Source organism: Xenia sp. Carnegie-2017, unplaced genomic scaffold (assembly GCF_021976095.1).
Source record: "Xenia sp. Carnegie-2017 unplaced genomic scaffold, XeniaSp_v1 HiC_scaffold_21, whole genome shotgun sequence".
In the NCBI taxonomy this organism is placed as follows: Eukaryota; Metazoa; Cnidaria; class Anthozoa; order Malacalcyonacea; family Xeniidae; genus Xenia; species Xenia sp. Carnegie-2017.
Window position 1 is genome coordinate 1,239,487 of NW_025813484.1, and position 21,280 is coordinate 1,260,766.

A 21,280-nucleotide genomic window follows, 5' to 3' on the forward strand; every position below is an offset into this window, starting at 1 on the left:
ATAATCATCATAAAGTATACAACCATCATAAAGTAAATAACCATCGAAAGGTTTTTAACAAAAACAGCGTATATAAACATCATAAAGTATACAACCATCATGAAGTATAAAACCATCAAAAGGTATATAATCATCATAAAGTATACAACCATCATGAAGTAAATAACCATCGAAAGGTATTTAACCAAAACAGCGTATATAAACATCATAAAGTATACAACCACCATGAAGTATAAAACCATCAAAAGGTATATAATTATCATAAAATATACAACCATCATAAAGTATACAACCATCATGAAGTATAAAACCATCAAAAGGTATATAATCATCATAAAGTATACTACCATCATAAAGTAAATAACCACCGAAAGGTTTTTAACAAAAACAGCGTATATAAACATCATAAAGTATACAACCATCATGAAGTAAATAACCATCGAAAGGTTTTTAACAAAAACAGCGTATATAATCATCATAACGTATACAACCATCCTGAAGTAAAAAACCATCAAAAGGTATTTAACAAAAACAGCGAATATAATCAAAGCATATAAAGATTCATTACATCCAACTATACAACTTGTTTTGATGCATGATAAGATGATCGATGCGAAGAATCGGAATGCTTCTTTGCTTGATTTCTTTTTAATGACGCACATGTACTTATACAAAATTCGGTGCAAACTTATTCATAATAAGCGGATACGAACACTTGAACGTATATTTTTACGATGTGTGGGTGTTAGCTATTTGCTTCAGCACGATTCAAGGTTCTATCAAGCATTAATATTTTTTCGGGATCAATTATATGAAAATACATTTTTCCAAAATGTATTTGAAGATTTTGGTGACATTCCCAAAGACTTTAATGTACATATATTTGACGAATTTAATAAAAATTGGATTGAGGATGTTATCGATACTAATAACAGGCTAAAAATTAGATTACAAAAAAGTAATTTACATGAAATGACTGCCATAGATGTGACATGTGAGGACTCCATATCTTTACAACATGAAACATTTACAGACACAATTCCAACCGTAGTTATGGCGCCGTTACAACATACAGACACAACCCAAACATTAGAAAGACAACGACCGTATCGACGTAGAAATAGAAAACAAAATACACCTATCGAAACACTACAACAAGATGTTGTTCCTGATAGTAGTAGCGAAGATGATGAAACAATGGATAAGGAGCGGGAAGAACAAAACACAGAATCTATAGGTGAAGAGCCTATGGCTATAGCCCCACCCCCAAATTTATTCGAACCTATTGAAGAAGTGAGCATGGGTATGCCTTCACTTGAAAATACTGAAGGAGAGGTTACATCTGTCTTCAATAACGAAAACCAAACAGAATTACAATCTGCTATGCTTGAAACGGTAAATATTGAAAGCGGGTCTATAACTACACCCGGGTTAGAAGCACCAAGTAGTAACACATACGAAGAGATAAATAATAGCGAAGCGACAATCATTGAAAACGAGCCCCCATCTTCTACCGAATATACCACATATGTACATTAAAGTCTTTGGGAATGTCACCAAAATCTTCAAATACATTTTGGAAAAATGTATTTTCATATAATTGATCCCGAAAAAATATTAATGCTTGATAGAACCTTGAATCGTGCTGAAGCAAATACCTAACACCCACACATCGTAAAAATATACGTTCAAGTGTTCGTATCCGCTTATTATGAATAAGTTTGCACCGAATTTTGTATAAGTACATGTGCGTCATTAAAAAGAAATCAAGCAAAGAAGCATTCCGATTCTTCGCATCGATCATCTTATCATGCATCATAACAAGTTGTATAGTTGGATGTAATGAATCTTTATATGCTTTAGCAACCCCTAATCTCTCACATTGCGCGTAATGATGTTTTTCGTATAATGTTATAGGTATGTTTTCACCTTCAAAATACTCGAAAACACTATTCAACGATATGATGTTGTTTCCTTTACAAACTTTATTGAATGATGTTTGTAGTTGTTTGTAGTAGGCTTTGATTTTCTTTTTCTTTCCTTCGTCAACTTTCTTCACATCTTGCGTTATATATTCAAATAATGGTAGACAAGCGTCAATAATCTCAAATCCGTCAACATTGATATTATCAAATCGAATATGTAGACTTCTACTCATTCTAAAAAATAAACAAATAATCACTAAATTTATAGTTAAAGAAAAATAAAAACGCTACCTCATCGGTTACCTCATTTATTATGTTTTGATTATCCATAAATATTTTCATTATGCAAATTTTTTTGCATACTATATCCATAATGCCATATTTTCATTATGCAAATTTTTTGCATACTATATCCATAATGAAATTTCGCCATTTTTTCAAAATATATCGAACAAGGTTGAAAATATCAATTTTAGTTTACTTTTTACTCAAACTAAACATACAAATACTTATATAGCGTAAAACAATGATGATCGTGGACAATTTCAATAATATCAGGAAAATATATTAAACCGCTTCCCTCTAAAACAAAAAATCAATGCATTTCGTCGACTTTAATATCTTAGTATTGTTTAAATTAAATTATATTTACCTTTACTGTGAATTTATATCAATTTCTGATAACTTTTTTCAATGTACGCTTGCGACACAAAACCTTTCACAATAATAAATTTATAAAAATGAATAATTTTATTACGTGGCACTATTCAAATTAGTGCCGCTATATTTCGATGCTGTGTGCAGAACTTTTATCGCTTTTTTGTTGAATTTTTTTCATTTTCTTCTTTACCGGTAAGTTGAATGACTATTCAATGTTTATGAAAAGATGTTTAAACTTTTAATATGTTACATGTTTTTTTATTGAGAAATGGCATCAAATGAAGACATGAAAACAAAAGACAGAGAAGGTTCTGATGATGAAATGTCTGGTGGTGAAACAATAGATGGAGTTCAGGTCGAACGAAGAAGATATGCGGAATTTGCTCTCATTTGGACTTAGAGAAAATTTGGAATATAAATACAAAGTATAAGTACAAGTATAAGAGTACAAGTATAAGTGTATAAGTTTAGGTGAATAAATATAGGTGTATAAGTTTAAGTGAATAAGTGAATAAGTTTAAGTAAATAAGTAAGGGAGGGAGAGTTCTCTAAAAGAAAAGGTGAGTGGTGTAAAAGTAATGGCGACTCCTTTAAAAGTAAGGGAGAGTCATCTAAAAGTAATGGTGTGGCTTCGAAAAGCAAGGTTGAGTCCTCTAAAATTAGGGGTGAGTGGTGTAAAAGAAAGGTTTCTCTTCTAAAAGTAATGGTGTGTCCTCTAAAAGTAAGGGTGACTGGTGTAAAAATAAGGGTGAGTCTTCAAAAAGTAAGGGTAAGTCTTATAAAAGTAAGGGCAGTTTTCTATATGTAAAGGCGAGTGATCTAAAATAGGGGTGAGTCATTCTGAGTGATCTAAAAGGGTCAGTCTTCTAAAAGTAATGGTCAGTCTTCTAACAGTAAAGGTGATTTGTGTAAAAGTATGGTTGAGTGGTGAGTACAATCTAAAGGTAAAGGTAAGAAGTGTAAAAGTTAACGTAAGTCTTCTAAGTTAACGAAAGTAAGGGAGAGTCCTCTAAAAGAAAAGGTGAGTGGTGTAAAAGTAATCGTGAATACTCTAAAAGTAAAGATGTGTATTCTAAAAGTAAGGTGAGTCACCTAAAAGTAAGGATTACATGTAAGCATGAGTCATCAAAAAGTAAAGGTGAGTTTCAAAAAGTTAGGGCACTTTTCTATATGTAAAGGTGAGTGATCAAATAAGGGTGATTCATTCTGAGTCACTAAAAGGGTCAGTCTTCTAAAAGTAAGGGTGACTCTTCTAGAAGTAAAGGTGGATTGTGTAAAAGTATGCTTGAGTGGTGTGTGTAATCTAAAGGTAAAAGTAAGAAGTGTAAAAGTTAACGTAAGTCTTCTAAAGTAAGGGTGAGTCTTCTAAAATTAAGGATGAGTCATCTAAAAGTAATGGTGAGTCCTCTAAAAGTTAAGGTGAGTGGTGTAAAGTAATAGTGACTCATCAAAAAGTAAGGTTGAGTGGTGTAAAAGTAAGGGGGAGTCTTCTAAAAGTAAGGGTGAATCATCCATAACTAATTAGAGGTGAGTGGTGTAAAAGTAAGGGTGTATCATCTAAAAGTAGAATTGAGTGATGTAAAATAGGCGTGACTGATCAAAAAGTAAGGGTGAGTGATGTAAAATAGGCGTGACTGATAAAAATTGCAGGTCATTTATCTAAAAGGGTAAGTGATATAAAAGTAAGGATGAGTCTTCTAAAAGTAAGTGTGAGTCATCTAAAAGTAAGTGTGAGTTATCTAAAAGTAAGTGTGAGTCATCTAAAAGTAAGGGTGAGTCATCTAAAAGTTAGGGTGTGTCTTCAAAAAGTAAGGATGACTCTTTTAAAAGTAAGGGTGAGTCATCTAAAAGTAAGGATGAGTCTTTTAAAAGTAAGAGTGAGTCATCTAAAAGTAAGGGTGAGTCATCTAAAAGTATACAACCATCATAAAGTAAATAACCATCAAAAGGTATTTAATCAAAACAACGTATATAAACATCATGAAGTATACAATCATCACAAGATACATAAACTATGAAGAATAGCTGCATGAATTCTTATCATTTTAAAATCATAAATAAAGCCACGCTGGGTCATTTAAAAAACAATCTTTCTACATCTACACCCTGCAGTTGTGTGAAACTCTGACCAATTCATGATTCATGGTCGTGTTGCAGTTAAAATCATTGTTGAAATACACTCCCTCAATGCCCAAAATCAATAACATAATCGTTTTACGAATTGCTTTTGAAGAAAATACATACCTCACTTCCGGCAATTTAACTAGTCAGTCCTAACCTTTCCACGCACGGTCATAATAAAACATTTATAATGACAGCTAGCAAAAATGCAGAACTTTACACCAGCAGACACGTCACAAGCTTCTCTGGAAATTATATTTGGGTTCATGCAAGTATAGGTACTAGAATGTTTCTAAAGACAGCCTTCCAGTAACATATACAGTTCAATGCTGGTGGCTTTTGTAAAGGTATACAGTTTTTTCGATGTGTGTTGTTGTACAGGTAAATTGAATTGATGACTTTATAAGGAAATGTTGGAGATGAGGCCGCAAAAAAACATTCAGAAATGGCAAGTCTTAAAGATAAATTTATGTGAAATAATATTTCAGTTCACTTCCCAGAAATTTAAAGAGTTAACGAGTTTTGTACCTGGTACCAATGTTTTTCACATTTTACTTTGCGATAAACCAAACTCTCGAATGAAGTTGCTCAACTGATCCTCGAGCCATCGAGCTTTATTTCTATAAACATAAGAAATGTCGCCATGTGCAACTTATCACGAGAACGCTTATAGGTAAGGGAATCATTACCCGGAGAATTTTATAGGGATTTTTATCTTGACATCTCAATTTCGTGATCCCTAAGATTTATAAACCTATTCATACACTTCATTTGTGTCTTCTAGTTCTACACATGTTTGCTGAAGCTATGTTAGTCGATGTAGTCAATTTGTTCTACATGTTGTAACTAAACTTTTCAGGTAAAGAAACTTTCATTTTAGAATTAAATTCAATTTTATGATGTAATTGCAGAATAAATAAATTGCCAGGTATTAACAACACATACCCAAATAGACGCGCTTGACTTTCAATTTTCTCCAAATCAGTAATATCTTCACTAAGTTTTGAAATCTCGTCTTCCACTTTTTTCTTCGCTGCATCAACTTTGTCACACAATTGAACAAAAGCGGAGGAAAGTTCCCTTTTAAAAAGAAAGAGAAAATGAATACAACAGAAAACTTCTTGTTCCCATACATATTTTTCAAAAAGAAATATTGCTAGCTTTTTAATCGTTTACCTCATAACTTGTTGACTACAATTTGAACTTGTCATACTGACAACCAACTGAAGACGATTGGCCGTGTATTCAACAAACTAAAAGTTGAATCAACACTAACAGTCATTTCATATAAGGCCAGCATTTGAGATCAACTTTGGAAGATATTTACTGAACATGTTTATCTGAACATTTCATTGAGGTTTTACACACTAAGTTACCTGATTTTTAAACGCCTTTTCCTTTGCATAATTTGTCCATCGTAAACGTTCAATAACGTATAACGATCCATACAAACCACCACACCCAACAATCAGTTTCCAACCAACAACTTTCCAAACCTGAATGAAAAAAAGTTATGCTATAACAGTCTAAATACTATGGCCTATGTTTTAGAAAACAAACATTAACAGAATGTATTGTAAAAATTAGTCAAAAAACCCCCTCAAAGTCATACTGTTTTTTTAATGAGAAAATGAGATTACAGTCTCGTGGAAAATTTCTGCCGTTGAGAGTTTTCCTTGAAGCATTTTTCATATTCTTTCTACACGTAATCACGTGAAGTCACTCCTTACCAGGCCTCCAACAACCACAATACCAGTAGCGCTGTGTGATGTTAAAGAAGCAATGTTTCGAATAACCGCCAACGTCAATTCATCGTCCTTGAGCACTTCGTCACTTCGAGAAGCCGTCGTTTCACCTTCGTCAAGTTCCGTAGATGATCTACCATATGAAATGGGAACGAATGAAAAGCAGACTTTGACAACAATAACAAAAACATATTAACATGAGTAATTCGACAACAGTAGCATATACAACGATATTAGAACAAAACATTCATCAACAAGTTGCATTTTCAACACTTTTTCACAGAACAATTAATGAAGTTAAAAGAGAGAAGTGAACTTATGAGGCAATTTTAGATTTACAAAACAACAATTTTATTGCACCACCATACCCTTGAACAGAATGAGAAGTGGAAGGAAATTCATGTCCTCTAAATTGACGGGCAAACGGACTGCTCGGTTTATCGACTGGTAACTACAAAACAGAATGTAAATGATAATTATGAAATAATTTATTCATCATGTAAAAAACTTTCAATATCCAAACGGAGTAAAATACTTACATCAGCACCAAGAAGAATGGCCAATCGTCTATTATATGGAGCCAAAAACTTTCTTAACATTGTTCGCCAACCGAGAGAGAAATGGAACTCTAAATCCTCTTTGAAATCCGAGCAAATATTGGGAATATCAAGTTGATAGGATACTTCAAATTCATGCCTACAACAATCACAGGAGGAACAAAGATTTACATGTAGGAAAAATTTACATGGAGTTTTTATGGAACACATGACTAAAGGAACTTGCAAGTTAGACGGCAGTCATGCGCTCTCTACAATACCAGGTTATCCACAAGTATACATATAAATACCTGGAATCCGACATAGTCATCACCTCATGAGGATGCTCTGGTGGTAAAAGTGAAGCTAATTGATCTGCAAAGATATTTATATTGTTAAAACTGTAACGTAAAATGGAACTTCATAAAGCATGGCGTAAAATACGAATTGTAACGTCAACTTTTGCTTACCAGTCATTGATTGTTTAGTTTCATCAATGGACTGGGAAAGAGCTAATCCACATCGCGCCGTAAGATTCCTTCCCAGGCCATTAGCAATATGAGTGTGCAGATCTCGTTTGTAAGTTTCAATGAAAGTAGAATGCGTATGAAATGGATGATCAAACTGATTTACAAGTATTCCTAAACGTTTTATTTCATCATTCATTGCTGTGGCAACCTTGAAATAAAGAATACAGTTTTATTTCTCAAACGTCATCACGATTTCCTAGTTAAACTAGCTAAATATACAACCGGACATCTTGATCGGACAAGCAGGTAAAAGCATGTTAAAGATTGTATAATTACACGCTTTAGATAAGAATCTTTATTGAATGAGGAAAAGATTTATATTTTCCAAATTAGCTTCCCATCAAATGCCAACAAGAGCAAGAAAAAAGTGTTAGCATTTTTTCAGAAGAATGTATGTATAGCTACAATGAATGGATACAATGTAAATCTGTTAAACTCATGAAGTTCTTTGATAACTGTTGTTTTGAATGACTTTTATGTTTTAAATTTGGTTCAATTAACTTTATACCTGCAACTCAACTTCTTCTTTAATTTCCTTGATTTTATTCTTAAACTCATGACTGATTACATCCAGTTTGTCTTTCATTATAGCCAGTCGTTCCTCCCAGCTACATTTTGCTTCAATACATTTCTGCCTAAAATTACTATCGCCACTCAATAACATATGCAGATCCATGCAAGGAAATTCATTAAATAAAAGCAAAAACTGAAACATTCCTCTTGGCATTAAATGTCAAACACACAAGGTCTTTGAGAGAATGAGAAAAATGGTCTAACCTTTCAACCTTTGACTTGGCTTCAATTTTCTCCATGATTTCTCGAACAAATTTTGTTGTTTGCATTCCTTGTACTGCATGAGATTCAAATTTTGTTTGAATCGCTGACTTGGAAATGCACTCCTAAAAACCAAAACATTGAGTTTGAGCCCCGCAATTTAAGGAAAACTTTAGATGTTATAGCTGCAACACAAGAATGAAAGTCTGCTTAACCTCAAACTTTCTTTCAAAATGCTCAAATTCCATTAGTCTTTCTTGAAAACCTTCTGCATGTATAGCAGCCCTATATAAAAAAATTATAAACACATGACAAACCATGGCAATGTTTACCAGTGAAGGTCAAAAACCAGCAAACTTCAACAAAAATCAATAAAAAAACATTTGTTTCCTTAAACCTGCATCGGGCATTCCTTGGTTTTCCTGCATTCTCTTTGTCAGAACCTAAAAATATAGACAGGGAATCAACATTTCAGCTGTAGTTTCTGTTTCTTCTTTCCACCTTACAGGCTGTGTTGTAAATTTTATTGTGGGCTGCCTTTAATTAGGAACATCAATTTAGTTTATTTAAACTAGATCTACTGCAGCATGTGAAAATGGAGAGTTATAGAAGAGGAACAGAAAAACTTCCGTCTTCAACTGCATAAACTCATAGACTCTCTACATGACGTACTTCTTTAGCAGACACAAAGAAAACACGATTTTCTGCTTCAGATTGATCAATGCATTTAAGTTCGTTGACAAGAAAACCAACTGTTCTTTCCATATGTTGATTTTTAACCTAATGAAAGAAATCAAACACAAAGTCTTAAAGAGCTAGGTAAAGTTATTTCCAAAGACCTTATTCCTTTGGAATGTTCAATGATATGAAAATGTACATACTGCCATCATAAATTCTGGCTCAAATGCTGACGCATCCCATCGATTGTTCAAGATAAAAATATTTGGCCGTGACAGTTTCTGATTGACTTTATTGAAAAATTTCTTTTCCTGTAAAAGTTTTAAAGATTCATGCTCTTCATTACTACTGGCTTTGCAAAAATAATTTTATAGACATAACTTACTGTAACCATCAAAGTTGACTCTGAATTTGCTACCAAAACAAAAACATCTGCATCCAAGCAGTAATTATCAATCCAACTGTCAAGATCCGGACTAACATCAATCCCTGGGCTACAAATCAAAGCATCTTATCAAAAATATTCACAATTTATTTAATGAAGATTAATTAAATTTTTACCTGTCAACCAACACAATATCATTTCGAAGCAATGCACACCTGAAAAAAACAGTAGGTGATTCTTTTATGAAAGAATATGCTTGACTTTCATCCATTTTAAAATACATACTTTGCTCTTGGCCAATTGACTTGAATCAAGCTACTTGGATCTAGTTTCTCTTGACAAAGTTCATGAGCCAGTTGACTTAAAGACTAAACACATGGAAGTAAAATAAAATCAAATTTCATAGTCGATACACTCAAATGACAAGTCACTCAAAAAGCAATCTCACTGATATATTCTAGCATACAAAAATTTTAGTGTTACATGCATTTTGAAAAAACTCTTTGAAAAATCTACAGTATTTTAACCAAAGTAGAAGTGCTAGGCTAACTGTGCTATGAATTTAGCAATCGTGGCAAATTCAATAGATAAAACAATCCAAGTAACTTCCAATAACATTTATTTTCTGCTAATACTTGTTTGATAGCCTATATATACAACATACTTGAATATTTTTCTTTTCGTCAGAGCCAGGAGTCAGTACATAAGGTGTCTCAACTTCTGTTCCATTTACACTGAGGAAACAACTAGTGGTATGACCAATACCAGATGGTAAAATACGATCTCTCAACATGGCATTAATTACAGTGCTCTTGCCATTGCTAGTTCTTCCGAAGAAAGCAACTTTCATACTGTCCCTACTGAGAACCTCTGCAATCCCAGCTACTTGCTCCAGATATGTTTTAACCTTAACACAATGAATTGGTTTAAAACAGTGTGTGTTTTTTTTGTTTTATTCACATGTAACTAAAAACTAGCAATGTCCTTGTCAGTGACAGAGAGGCCAACAATTTAGTGGAGATTATTTTGCCAAGCTAGATAATATTTGCACTTTATAAAATAGGCTAAAATCAGAGAATTACTAAGGAAATTAATAATGATTTCGATATCAGAGTGTATTTATTAGGTAGATTAAATCAACTCTGAACTCTGCTGAAACTACGACATTTTACCTCCTCAGAATATTTGTCTATTTCATTGGCCAACTCTTCTGAAACAAAACACTTTTCCTGAAGAAACGAAGATGCCTCTCCTAAGTAGACGCCAATTTCTTGAAATATTTTGTTGATTTTATTCTTCGCTTTGCTAAACAGCTTAAGGGGTGAATCAATAGATGAACCATTGCAGTGCGGCTGGCCATGACTCAGTTGCCCCTCTATTTGACTCAAAGATCTCCGCGAACTGGCAGCATTCTTCATTCTTATTAAATTCTGAAACTCCAACGAGATGTAAGCAATATTATGCTGCAGTTTCAACAAATTTTAAAGACTAAAACAAGCAACAACAATCATACATATTTTACACATGTTGCATAATACTACAATTTGTTACTTCATGTAAGTAGAGTATAGCTACGAGACTTATTTACCCGACCCCCTGGCTAAAAAATCGTTTACTCCCTTCATTCATTCTTCGCTTCTCCTCTTCAAAATAAGACAACAAAAAGTGCAAAACAGTTCACAGAAGCACACACTTTTAAAGTAATATATTAGCTGATTTTTACTCTTATGTACAAAATTCTTCCTACTATCCATGATTTGCCCTGTAAAAATGTTAGGGCAGCCCCATGAGAGTTTGAAAGTTGGGCAAATTTTTAGCGTTAGTCAAGTGAAAATATGGCGGAACCTTCTTTGTGAGTTAGGAAAATATTTACAGCCCCGGAGAAATGATGCCTCCTGTATGCCAATGCATATTGAGATAAATTCAAGCAACACATTTTCTACCACATTAAAGTCAATAATAATTTAGTGAATTGTGATGAAGGTGTTTGCAGTTGACATTTTATGTAAGTGTGTCCTCAGATCTTATATACTCTCCAATGTCTGCCTGATGGAAACAAACAATGTCTGTTGGACTGGCATGCCGACAATCTTGAGTTGATCTTGCAGCTACACCAAATCCCTGGAGAAATTAATGTAACAGTAAATAATTTGCTTAGTTTTGAGCATATGTGCCCAAATATTGCCTGACTGTTTAATATTGTTCCAGTGTTCCCCACAGAGAAGTGAAATATCAATAAATATTAAGTAAATAGGAAAGTTAAACAAAAACAGAAAACAAAAACAGCATACCAGAGGCAAATCATTCATTGAATAGACAACAACTCCTTGGTACTGTTCTGTGTTTTCAGTGATGCGCCCAAGACCAGACTTGGCAACATGGTTTCCATAGAGAAAAGATTGTTCAGCTCCAGGCTTCACCCAGATTTTAAACTAAAAGTGTAAGGTCAAGTTAAATACCTACATGGGGAGATGTGAATTGACTGGGAGAAGTAGAGTACCTTTGCATATGGAGCCAAAAAATCCAAAGCTGTAATGTGAAGACGAAACTTGCCAGATTTTGTCATTTTACCAAAACAAGTACCAAGCGAGATCAAATTCTCCCTAGCAACATTAGTTGCTTTCCTCATTATGTTTTCACTTAAAAATTATTTATAAAAACAAACATATCTTTATTCACACATTCTGGTAGTGCACCTAATGGCTACAACATCCAAATTAATGCTTATACCTCACGTAATATATCCGATCCTTCTGCAGTCTGAAGCAATAGTTGCCATCAGGTCGATCAATAAGCAGTTTCAAATTGTCACCAATACTTTGAAATATATATCAAAGAAAAGTATTCTATAACCATCTTCAGTCATGGTGACAAAACACTAATTACTAAGATGGATGGTATAATTCATGAATTTCACAGCAACATGAATGAATAATTTGATTTTAACATGCTAACTATTACATGTTTGTAAATGATGATCGTCCAGGTTAATAAAGTCCTGAGAAGGACTGTTTTGTTGTTGTTGACTGACGTTTCGACAACCTTAGCGGTAGTCATACTTTGATAGTTTTTTGACTCTGAAGATGACTATCAGGTTGTCCGTTCAACAACAACAGTTTCTCAGGACTGACGATCATCCACATGTAAGGTTCAAACCATTTACTTTATGCTAACTACTGTCAACATGAGTTGTTTTCCACATGGGGCATGCACCAAGTTACAGAAAAAAATTTAACAAGAATACTAAATTAACAAAGTACAGTCCGTAAAACATTAACTTAGAGTACAAAGTTAACTAAGTATTTACATTTAACTATCACTAAATTATTTGGGAAAGTGAACAGTGATTTTGTTTTGAAGACATCAGAGAGCAGGACTCTTTGAGTTCATGAGGTAATGAGTTCCAGATTAGTGGATCATTAAATGCGAGGCTTTTTTTCATGTATATCTTCGTGGCTGGGGTAAGTTGTAAGATGTTATTTTCTATCATCATGTTTGGCTGTTGATTTGCAATACTTTTGATAAGAGGTTTCAATCGACATAAATAGCATACGTATGTACATACTATTTGGCGAGTTTTTCAAACACCAGCTTCGTTTCTTCTTCTGTTAATGGCCTCATATAGAAAAAATATCACTTTGAAAGAAAATATAAATACAACACTTTGATATGTCATTCACTCAATGGTTCACTCAAGTTTGGCGACCACGTGTGCACTTACCGACATGCATCAAAAGGAGATTTGTTTGGAAACTGTTTCCGATGATTTCCCGACTGATTTATTTATAATCATTTTTATAATAGTTCATTACGTGCATCATTCAGCAAATGTATGTGTATTGTATTCTCTAAGAATCTCGATGTTTGAAAACATATACAACCATCATAAAGTTTATAACCATCACAATGTCTATAACCATTAAAAGGTATTTAACCAACAAAACATATATAAAAGAATGTTTTATGCAGTGCGGTGTTTGAAATTAAATGTAGATATGATCTTCGCACTTTGTTGGACAATTTAAGCAATTGTCTCATGAACCTGAGAAATTCAGGTGAGTCCGTTGAGTCACCTGAATTTTTCAGGTTCATGAGACAATTTACGGTGGCTCACAAGGGCCACCCCACAAAATAAAAATATTAATACACACACAAAATAAAAATACACACACAAAATACATTATACACACACAAAATAAAAATACACACGCAAAATACATTATACACACACAAAATAAAAATACACACACAAAATATGATTGCGGGCGCTTGCAGTGTCGGCTTACTCGGAATTGCTCGTAATTGATTGTTTTTGTTTTCAAAGTTCTAATGGTTCCAACTTCCCAGAGTACATAACAAAATTCACTGATTTCACTGTGATCAATTATTGCTCCCCGTATTCTGGTTAAAATTAAGGTTAATGTGTTGTCCTTTGAAAGGACATTATTGGTCTAGCCTGTCCTGTACCAGTTATAAACAGCTTTGGGGTACTTGAAGTTGAAGTTAACGGACTAGCAGAGCTCGAAGGGCAACTGCTTGAAGAGACGCTACTCGTCATTGACGCTTCAGAACATTTTGGCAAAGAAGTTAATCTTCCCAAACGCACACCGCATTTGTGACAAAAAAGAAGCTTCGTCAAGTGATTGTGCACCACAGTTGGCACAAAACATAATTATGCCAGGATTATGCAAGAGCTTGCTTTCGATTCCTTTCCAAATGTAATTTCAAATGTTTCGCAGTTGAAACAGTTAAATACGACGACAAGTCGACCACATGTTAAAATCACAATTAGTGAATTACACATATCTGATTACAAACTGATAATATGATAGTCAGACCATCCGACACTGCAAGCGCCCGCAATCATATTTTGTGTGTATTTTTATTTTGTGTATTTTATTTTGTGTGTGTATTTATTTTGATGTATTAATTTGTGTGTCATTTTAATGTATTTTATGTATTTTATTTTGTGTGTTTTTATTTTGTGTGTGTATAATGTATTTTGTGTGTGTATTTTATTTTGTGTGTATAATGTATTTTGTGCATATTTTTATTTTGTGTGTATAATGTATTTTGTGTGTGTATTTTTATTTTGTGTGTGTATTTTTATTTTGTGTGTGTATGTATTTTGTGTGTATTTTATTTTGTGTGTGTATTTTATTTTGTGTGTGTATTTTTATTTTGTGTGTATTTTTATTTTGTTATGTGTATAATGTATTTTGTGCGTGTATTTTTATTTTGTGTGTGTATTAATATTTTTATTTTGTGTGGTGGCCCTTGTGAGCCACCGTAACAATTGCTTAAATTGTCCAACAAAATGCGAAGATCATATCTACATTAAAAAACGTATATAATCGTCATAAAGTATACAACCATCACAAGATAGATAAACTATGAAGAATAGCTGCATGAATTCTTATCTTTTCAAGAACCATAAATAAAGCCACGCTGGGTCATTTAAAAAAAAAAGCTTTATCTACATCTACAGCCTGCAGTTGTGTGAAACTCTGACCAATTCATGATTCATGGTCGTGTTGCTGTTAAAATCATTGTTGAAATACACTCGCTCAATGCCCAAAATCAATAACATAATCATTTTACGAATTGCTTTTGAACAAAATACATACCTTCCTTCCGGTAATTTAACTAGTCAGTCCCAATCTTTCCACATACGGTCATAATAAACATTTATAATGACAGTGTTGCCAGATTGTGAACAAAGGTCACGAATTTAAGAAATTTTGATTTTTATTTTGACTTTTTGTCTTTTATGAACTTATCAGTTATAAAGGACAAGGTTGTTTACAATGAATATACACTGGTTTAGAGATTGGAGACAAAGCATAATTCATTCTTCAATGTTGATGTGTAGGGAATTTTTTTTATCTGTGAATGCAATCAAAACTAAAGGAAGAAACAGGTTGCACACAAAGTCAGTCAACCGTATTCTAAAAGTTAAGCAAGTAGTGAAGAAGTCAGGAGGCTGGGTCAAATATTCTCCTTCAACAACATTTTTTATGTTCAAGACTCTGACTCAAGCGACGAATCTGAATCAAACTAAATAACTGTTTTTCATTGTTATTTTTTTGTTGTTTTGTACAAATGTGCAATGTGCATCATTATAAATTTGCATTTGATTTAGCTTATTTCATTCATTTGGTGCAAATTATGCAATTTTTGTTGATTTGTGAACATTGAAGGATAATATGTGAACTTTTAAACATGCCGACATGAACTTGTTTAAAATTCATCTGGCAACACTGTATAATGACAGCTAGCAAAAATGCAGAACTTTACACCAGCAGACACAGTACAAGCTTCCTGGAAATAATATTTGGGTCCACGCAAGTATAGGTACTAGAATGTTTCTAAAGACAGCCGTCCAGTAACAATTACAGTTCAATGCTCCTGGCTTTTGGTAAAGGTATACAGTTTTTCGATTTGTGTTGTTGTACAGGTAAGTTAAATTAATGACTTTATAAGGAAATGTTGGAATTGAGACCGCAAAAATAACATTCAGAAATTGCAAGTGATTAAGATAAATTTATGTGAAATAATATTTCAGTTCTCTTCCCAGAAATTGAAAGACTTAAGGAGTTTTGTACCTGGTGCCAATGTTTTTTACATTTTACTTTGCGATAAACCATATTCTCCAATGAAGCTGCTCAACTGATCCTCGAGACATTGTGCATTTTTTCTATAAACATAAGGAATGTCGCCATATGCAACTCATCACAAGCATGCTTATACGTAAGGGAACCATTACCTGGGGATTTTTCTCTTGAGATTTATAAACCTATTCATACACTTCATTTGTGTTTTCTAGTTATACACATGTTTTCTGAAGCTATGTTAGTCGATGTAGTCAATTTGTTCTACATGTTGTAACTAAACTTTTCAGGTAAAGAAACTTTCATTTTAGAATTAAATTCACCTTTACTATGTAATTGCAGAATAAATAAATTGCCAGGTATTAACAACACATACCCAAATAGACGCGCTTGACTTTCAATTTTCTCCAAATCAGTAATATCTTCACTAAGTTGTGAAATCTTGTCTTCCACTTGTCGTCTGTTCACTTCACGAACTTTGTCACACAATTGAACAAAAGTGGAGGAAAGTTCCCTTTTAAAAAGAAAGAGAAAATGAATACAACAGAAAACTTCTTGTTCCCATACATATTTTTCAAAAAGAAATATTGCTAGCTTTTTAATCGTTTACCTCTTAACTTGTTGACTACAATTTGAACTTGTCATACTGACAACCGACTGACGACAATTTTCCATGTATTCAACAAACTAAAAGTTGAATTAACACCAACAGTCATTTCATATGAGGCCAGCATTTGAGATCAACTTTGGAAGATATTTACTGAACATGTTTATCTGAACATTTCATTGATGTTTTACACACTAAGTTACCTGATTTTTAAACGCCTTTTCCTTTGCATAATTTGTCCATCGTAAACGTTCAATAGCGTATAACGATCCAACACCAACACCAACACCAACACCAACACCAAAACCAACACCAACACCAAAACCAACACCAACACCAGCAATCACATTGCCAACAACATTTCTAAAAGCCTGATTACAAAAAAAATAATATGAAAAAAAGTTACGCTATAACAGTTCAAATACTATGACCTATGTTTTGGAAATTATACGTTAACAGAATTTGGTGTACAAAACAGTCAAAAAACCCTCACAGTCATACTGTTTTTTTAATGAGAACATGAGATAACATTCTCTTGGAAAATTTCTGTCGTTGAGAGTTTTCCTTGAAGCATTTTTCATATTCTTTCTACACGTAATCACGTGAAGTCACTCCTTACCAGGCTTGCAACAGCCATAATACCAGTAGCTCTGGGTAATGTTAGAGAGGAATGGAACTCTAAATCCTCTTTGAAATCCGAGCAAATATTGGGAATATCAAGTTGATAGGATACTTTAAATCCATGCCTACAACAATCGCAGGAAGAACAAAGATTTACATGTAGGAAAAATTTACATGGAGTATTTATGGAACACATGACTAAAGGGAACTAGCAAGTTAGACGGCAGTCATACGCTCTCTACAATACCAGGTTATCCACAAGTATACATATAAATACCTGGAATCCAAAATAGTCTTCACCTCATGACGATCCTCTGGTGGTAAAAGTGAAGCTAATTGATCTGCAAAGATATTTATATTGTTAAAACTGTAACATAAAATGGAACTTCATAAAGTATGGCGTAAAATACGAATTCTAAGGTCAACTTTTGCTTACCAGTCATTGATTGTTTAGTTTCATCAATGAACTGGGAAAGAGCTAATCCACATCGCTCCGTAAGATTCCTTCCCAGGTCATCAGCAATATGAGTGAGCAGATCTCGTTTGTAAGTTTCAATGGAAGTAGGATCCGTTTCAAATGGATGATCAAACTGATTTACAAGTATTCCTAAACGTTTTATTTCATCATTCATTGCTGTGGCAACCTTGAAATAAAAATACAGTTTTATTTCTCATACGTCATCACGTTTTTCTAGTTAAACTAGCTAAATATACAACCGGACATCTTGATCGGACAAGCAGGTAAAAGCATGTTAAAGATTGTACAATTACACAATTTAAATAAGAATCTTTATTGAATGAGAAAAAGATTTATATTTTCCAAATTAGTTTCCCATCAAATGCCAACAAAAGCAAGAAAAAAGTGTTAGCATTTTTTCAGAAGAATGTACGTATAGCTACAATGGATGGTTACAATGTAAATCCGTTAAACTCATGAAGTTCTTTGATAACTGCTGTTTTGAATGACTTTTATGTTTTAAATTTGGTGCAATTAACTTTATACCTTCGACTTAACTTTTTCTTTAATTTTCTTGATTTTATTCTTAAACTCATGATCCAGTATGTTGTCCATTATTACCAATCGTTCCTCCCAGCTACATTTTGCTTCAATACATTTCTGCCTAAGAATTACTATCGCCACTCAGTAACATATGCAGATCCATGCAAGAAAATTCATTAAATAAAAGCAAAAACTGAAACATTCCTCTAGGAAATAAATACACACACAAGGTCTTTAAGAGAATGAGAAAAATGGTCTAACCTTTCATCCTTTGACTTGGCTTCAATTTTCTCCATGATTTCTTGAACAAATTTTGTTGTTTGCATTCCTTGTACAGCATGAGATTCAAATTTTGTTTGAATCGCTGACTTGGAAATGCACTCCTAAAAACCAGAACGTTGAGTTTGAGCCCCGCAATATAAAGAAAACTTTAGATGTTATAGCTGCAACGCAAGAATGAAAGTCTGCTTAACCTCAAACTTTCTTTCAAAATGCTCAAATTCCATTAGTCTTTCTTTAAAGCCTTCTGCATGTATAGCAGCCCCTGTATAAAAAAAATTATAAACACATGACAAACACCATGGCAATGTTTACCAGTGAAGGTCAAACAACCAGCAAACTTCAACACAAATCAATAAAAAAAAACATTTGTTTCCTTAAACCTGTATCACACATTCCTTGGTTTTCCTGCATTCTCTTTGTCAGAACCTAAAAATATAGACAAGAAATCAACATTTGAGCTGTAGTTTCGGTTTTTTCTTTCCACCTTACGAGCTGTGTTGTAAATTTTTATTGTGGGCTGCCTTTAATTAGGAACATCAATTTACTTCATTTAAACTAGATCTACTGCAGCATAAAAAAATGAAGATTTATAGAAGAAGAACAAAAAAACTTCTGTTTTCAACTGCAAAAACTTCAACGACTCTCTACATGACGTACTTCTTTAGCAGACACAAAGAAAACACGATTCTTTGCTTCACATTGATCAATGCATTTAAGTTCATTGACAAGAAAACCAACTGTTCTTTCCATATGTTGATTTTTAACCTAATGAAAGAGATCACACACAAAGTGTTTAAGAGAAAGGAAAAGTTTTCATTTCCAAAGTCCTTATTCCTTTTGAATGTTCAATGATATGAAAATGTACATACTGCCATCATCTTCGGCTCAGATGCTGACGCATCCCAACGATTATTCAAGATAAAAATATTTGGCCGTGACAGCTTCTGAATGACTTTATTGAAAAATTTCTTTTCCTATAAAAGTTTTAAAGATTCTGCCTCTTCATTACTACTAGCTTTGATAAAATAATTTTATAGACACAACTTACTGTATTCGTCAAAGTTGACTCTGAATTTGCTACCAAAACAAAAACATCTGCATCCAAGCAGCAATTATCAATCCAACTGTCAAGATCTGGACTAACATCAATCCCTGGGCTACAAATCAAAGCATCTCATCAAAAATATTCACAATTTTTAATGAAGATTAATTAAATTTTCACCTGTCAACCAACACAATATCATTTCGAAGCAATGCACATCTGAAAAAACAGTTGGTGATTCTTTTATGAAAGAATATGCTTGACTTTCATCCATTTTAAAATACATACTTTGCTACTGGCCAATTGACTCGAATCAAGCTACTTGGATCTAGTTTCTCTTGACAAAGTTCATGAGCCAGTTGACTTAAAGACTAAATACATGGAAGTAAAATAAAATAAAATTTCATAGTTCATACACTCTGAATGACAAGTCACTCACAAAGCAATCTCACTGATATATTCTAGCATACAAAAATTTTAGTGTTACATGCATTTTGAAAGAACTCTGAGAAATCTACAGCATTTTTACCAAAGTAATAGTGCTAGGCTAACTGTGCTATGAATTTAGCAGTCGTGGCAAATTCAATAGATAAAACAATCCAAGTAATTTCCAATAACATTTATTTTCTGCTAATACTTGTTTGATAGCCTATATATACAACATACTTGAATATTTTTCTTTTCGTCAGAGCCAGGAGTCAGTACATAAGGTGTCTCAACTTCTGTTCCATTAACACTGAGGAAACAACTAGTTGTATGACCAATACCAGATGGTAAAATAAGATCTCCCAACAAGGCATTAATTACAGTGCTCTTGCCATTGCTAGTTCTTCCGAAGAAAGCAACTTTCATACTGTCCCTACTGAGAACCTTTGCTATCCCAGCTACTTGCTCCAGATAAGTTTTGACCTTAACACAATTTATTGATTTAAAATGGTGTTTTCTTTGGTTTTATTCACATGTAACTAAAAACTAGCAATGCCATTGTCAGTGGCAGAGAGGCCAACAATTTAGTAGAGATCACTTCGCCAAGCTAGATAACATTCGCACTTTATATAATAGGCCTAAATCAGAGAAGAATTACTTAGGAAATTATTAATGAACTGGGGCCGGTTGTATAAAGCTCTTAACTACTTTTTAACTACACTTTTTGCAGTTAAAAAGTAGTTAAATTTAACCACGCTGTTAAGTCGGTTGTATAAAAAAGTAGTTAGCGCTAACTGCAGTTAAAAGGTAGTTAAAGTTAACTCTGCTATGGAGCATAGTTAACTTGTCAAAAAACAGTTAAATATGGCGGCTTAGTTTCTCAAAGACAATTATGGGCGAGATGTTGTTGATCAACAAAGTTTTACCTTGAGTTTTTAATCACATATGTATCTTCTATGGCAAAGGCTTTTAGGATAAGAGCTTTATGCACAATTTACTACATTCGTCAGTGGTGTAAACACCCCAAGTTTTGCTGACGAAAAACAGCCAACAATAGACCTTTTCAAGGTTATCGTAGCCATATTGCAGGGGGTGCAAAAACATTGGGCCGAGCGCGCGGTCACGCATGGAGTCCATATAAATTACTAATAAATGCGCAAAAATTACCTTTTACATATTGGCCATTTCTTCCAAAAATATTTTTCAAACTCGTCCATTTTAATAGTAGAATTATTATTTGCCATTTTTTATACATGTTAGTCAAATTTTGTGGTAATCAAAAAGCGGAAAGTTAAAGAAAACATTTGTTTTCTTTGAACAACTTGACCGTCGTTTGA

General features: G+C 33.4%; 3 protein-coding genes and 2 long non-coding RNA genes across 5 annotated transcripts; 2 read left to right on the plus strand and 3 right to left on the minus strand.

The window, feature by feature from the left end:
- The first annotated feature begins 2,657 nt into the window (after positions 1–2,657).
- LOC124443913 lies at positions 2,658–3,089 on the plus strand. The gene is made up of 2 exons (XR_006947772.1): positions 2,658–2,777; positions 2,852–3,089. It is a non-coding gene; the product is annotated as an uncharacterized LOC124443913 (long non-coding RNA).
- Positions 3,090–4,512: 1,423 nt separating this feature from the next.
- On the minus strand, positions 4,513–10,911 carry LOC124443898 (mitofusin-2-like). Its single transcript, XM_046994444.1, has 20 exons — positions 10,527–10,911; positions 10,019–10,261; positions 9,640–9,722; positions 9,531–9,569; positions 9,355–9,463; positions 9,173–9,280; positions 8,964–9,071; positions 8,688–8,734; positions 8,507–8,576; positions 8,295–8,416; positions 8,026–8,152; positions 7,458–7,665; positions 7,299–7,362; positions 6,991–7,147; positions 6,820–6,902; positions 6,437–6,584; positions 6,083–6,202; positions 5,883–5,959; positions 5,652–5,786; positions 4,513–5,326 (listed from the first exon to the last, which is right to left on the minus strand). The coding sequence occupies exons 1-20, from the start codon at positions 10,770–10,772 to the stop codon at positions 5,251–5,253; spliced, it is 2,370 nt and encodes a 789-aa protein (XP_046850400.1). The 5' UTR covers positions 10,773–10,911; the 3' UTR covers positions 4,513–5,250.
- Positions 7,662–8,082, plus strand: LOC124443915. Its single transcript, XR_006947774.1, has 2 exons — positions 7,662–7,763; positions 7,851–8,082. It is a non-coding gene; the product is annotated as an uncharacterized LOC124443915 (long non-coding RNA).
- Positions 10,912–11,030: 119 nt separating the features above from the next.
- LOC124443910 (60S ribosome subunit biogenesis protein NIP7 homolog) lies at positions 11,031–13,235 on the minus strand. The gene is made up of 5 exons (XM_046994460.1): positions 12,920–13,235; positions 12,085–12,171; positions 11,855–11,993; positions 11,646–11,786; positions 11,031–11,475 (listed from the first exon to the last, which is right to left on the minus strand). Exons 1-5 carry the CDS (start codon positions 12,973–12,975, stop codon positions 11,356–11,358), a joined length of 543 nt encoding a protein of 180 aa, XP_046850416.1. The 5' UTR covers positions 12,976–13,235; the 3' UTR covers positions 11,031–11,355.
- Positions 13,236–15,975: 2,740 nt separating this feature from the next.
- Positions 15,976–20,369, minus strand: LOC124444467 (mitofusin-2-like). The gene is made up of 17 exons (XM_046995089.1): positions 20,184–20,369; positions 19,806–19,888; positions 19,698–19,736; positions 19,524–19,632; positions 19,345–19,449; positions 19,133–19,240; positions 18,856–18,901; positions 18,667–18,737; positions 18,455–18,576; positions 18,197–18,314; positions 17,630–17,837; positions 17,471–17,534; positions 17,192–17,318; positions 16,890–16,943; positions 16,576–16,652; positions 16,342–16,479; positions 15,976–16,051 (listed from the first exon to the last, which is right to left on the minus strand). Exons 1-17 carry the CDS (start codon positions 20,367–20,369, stop codon positions 15,976–15,978), a joined length of 1,731 nt encoding a protein of 576 aa, XP_046851045.1.
- Positions 20,370–21,280: the final 911 nt, after the last annotated feature.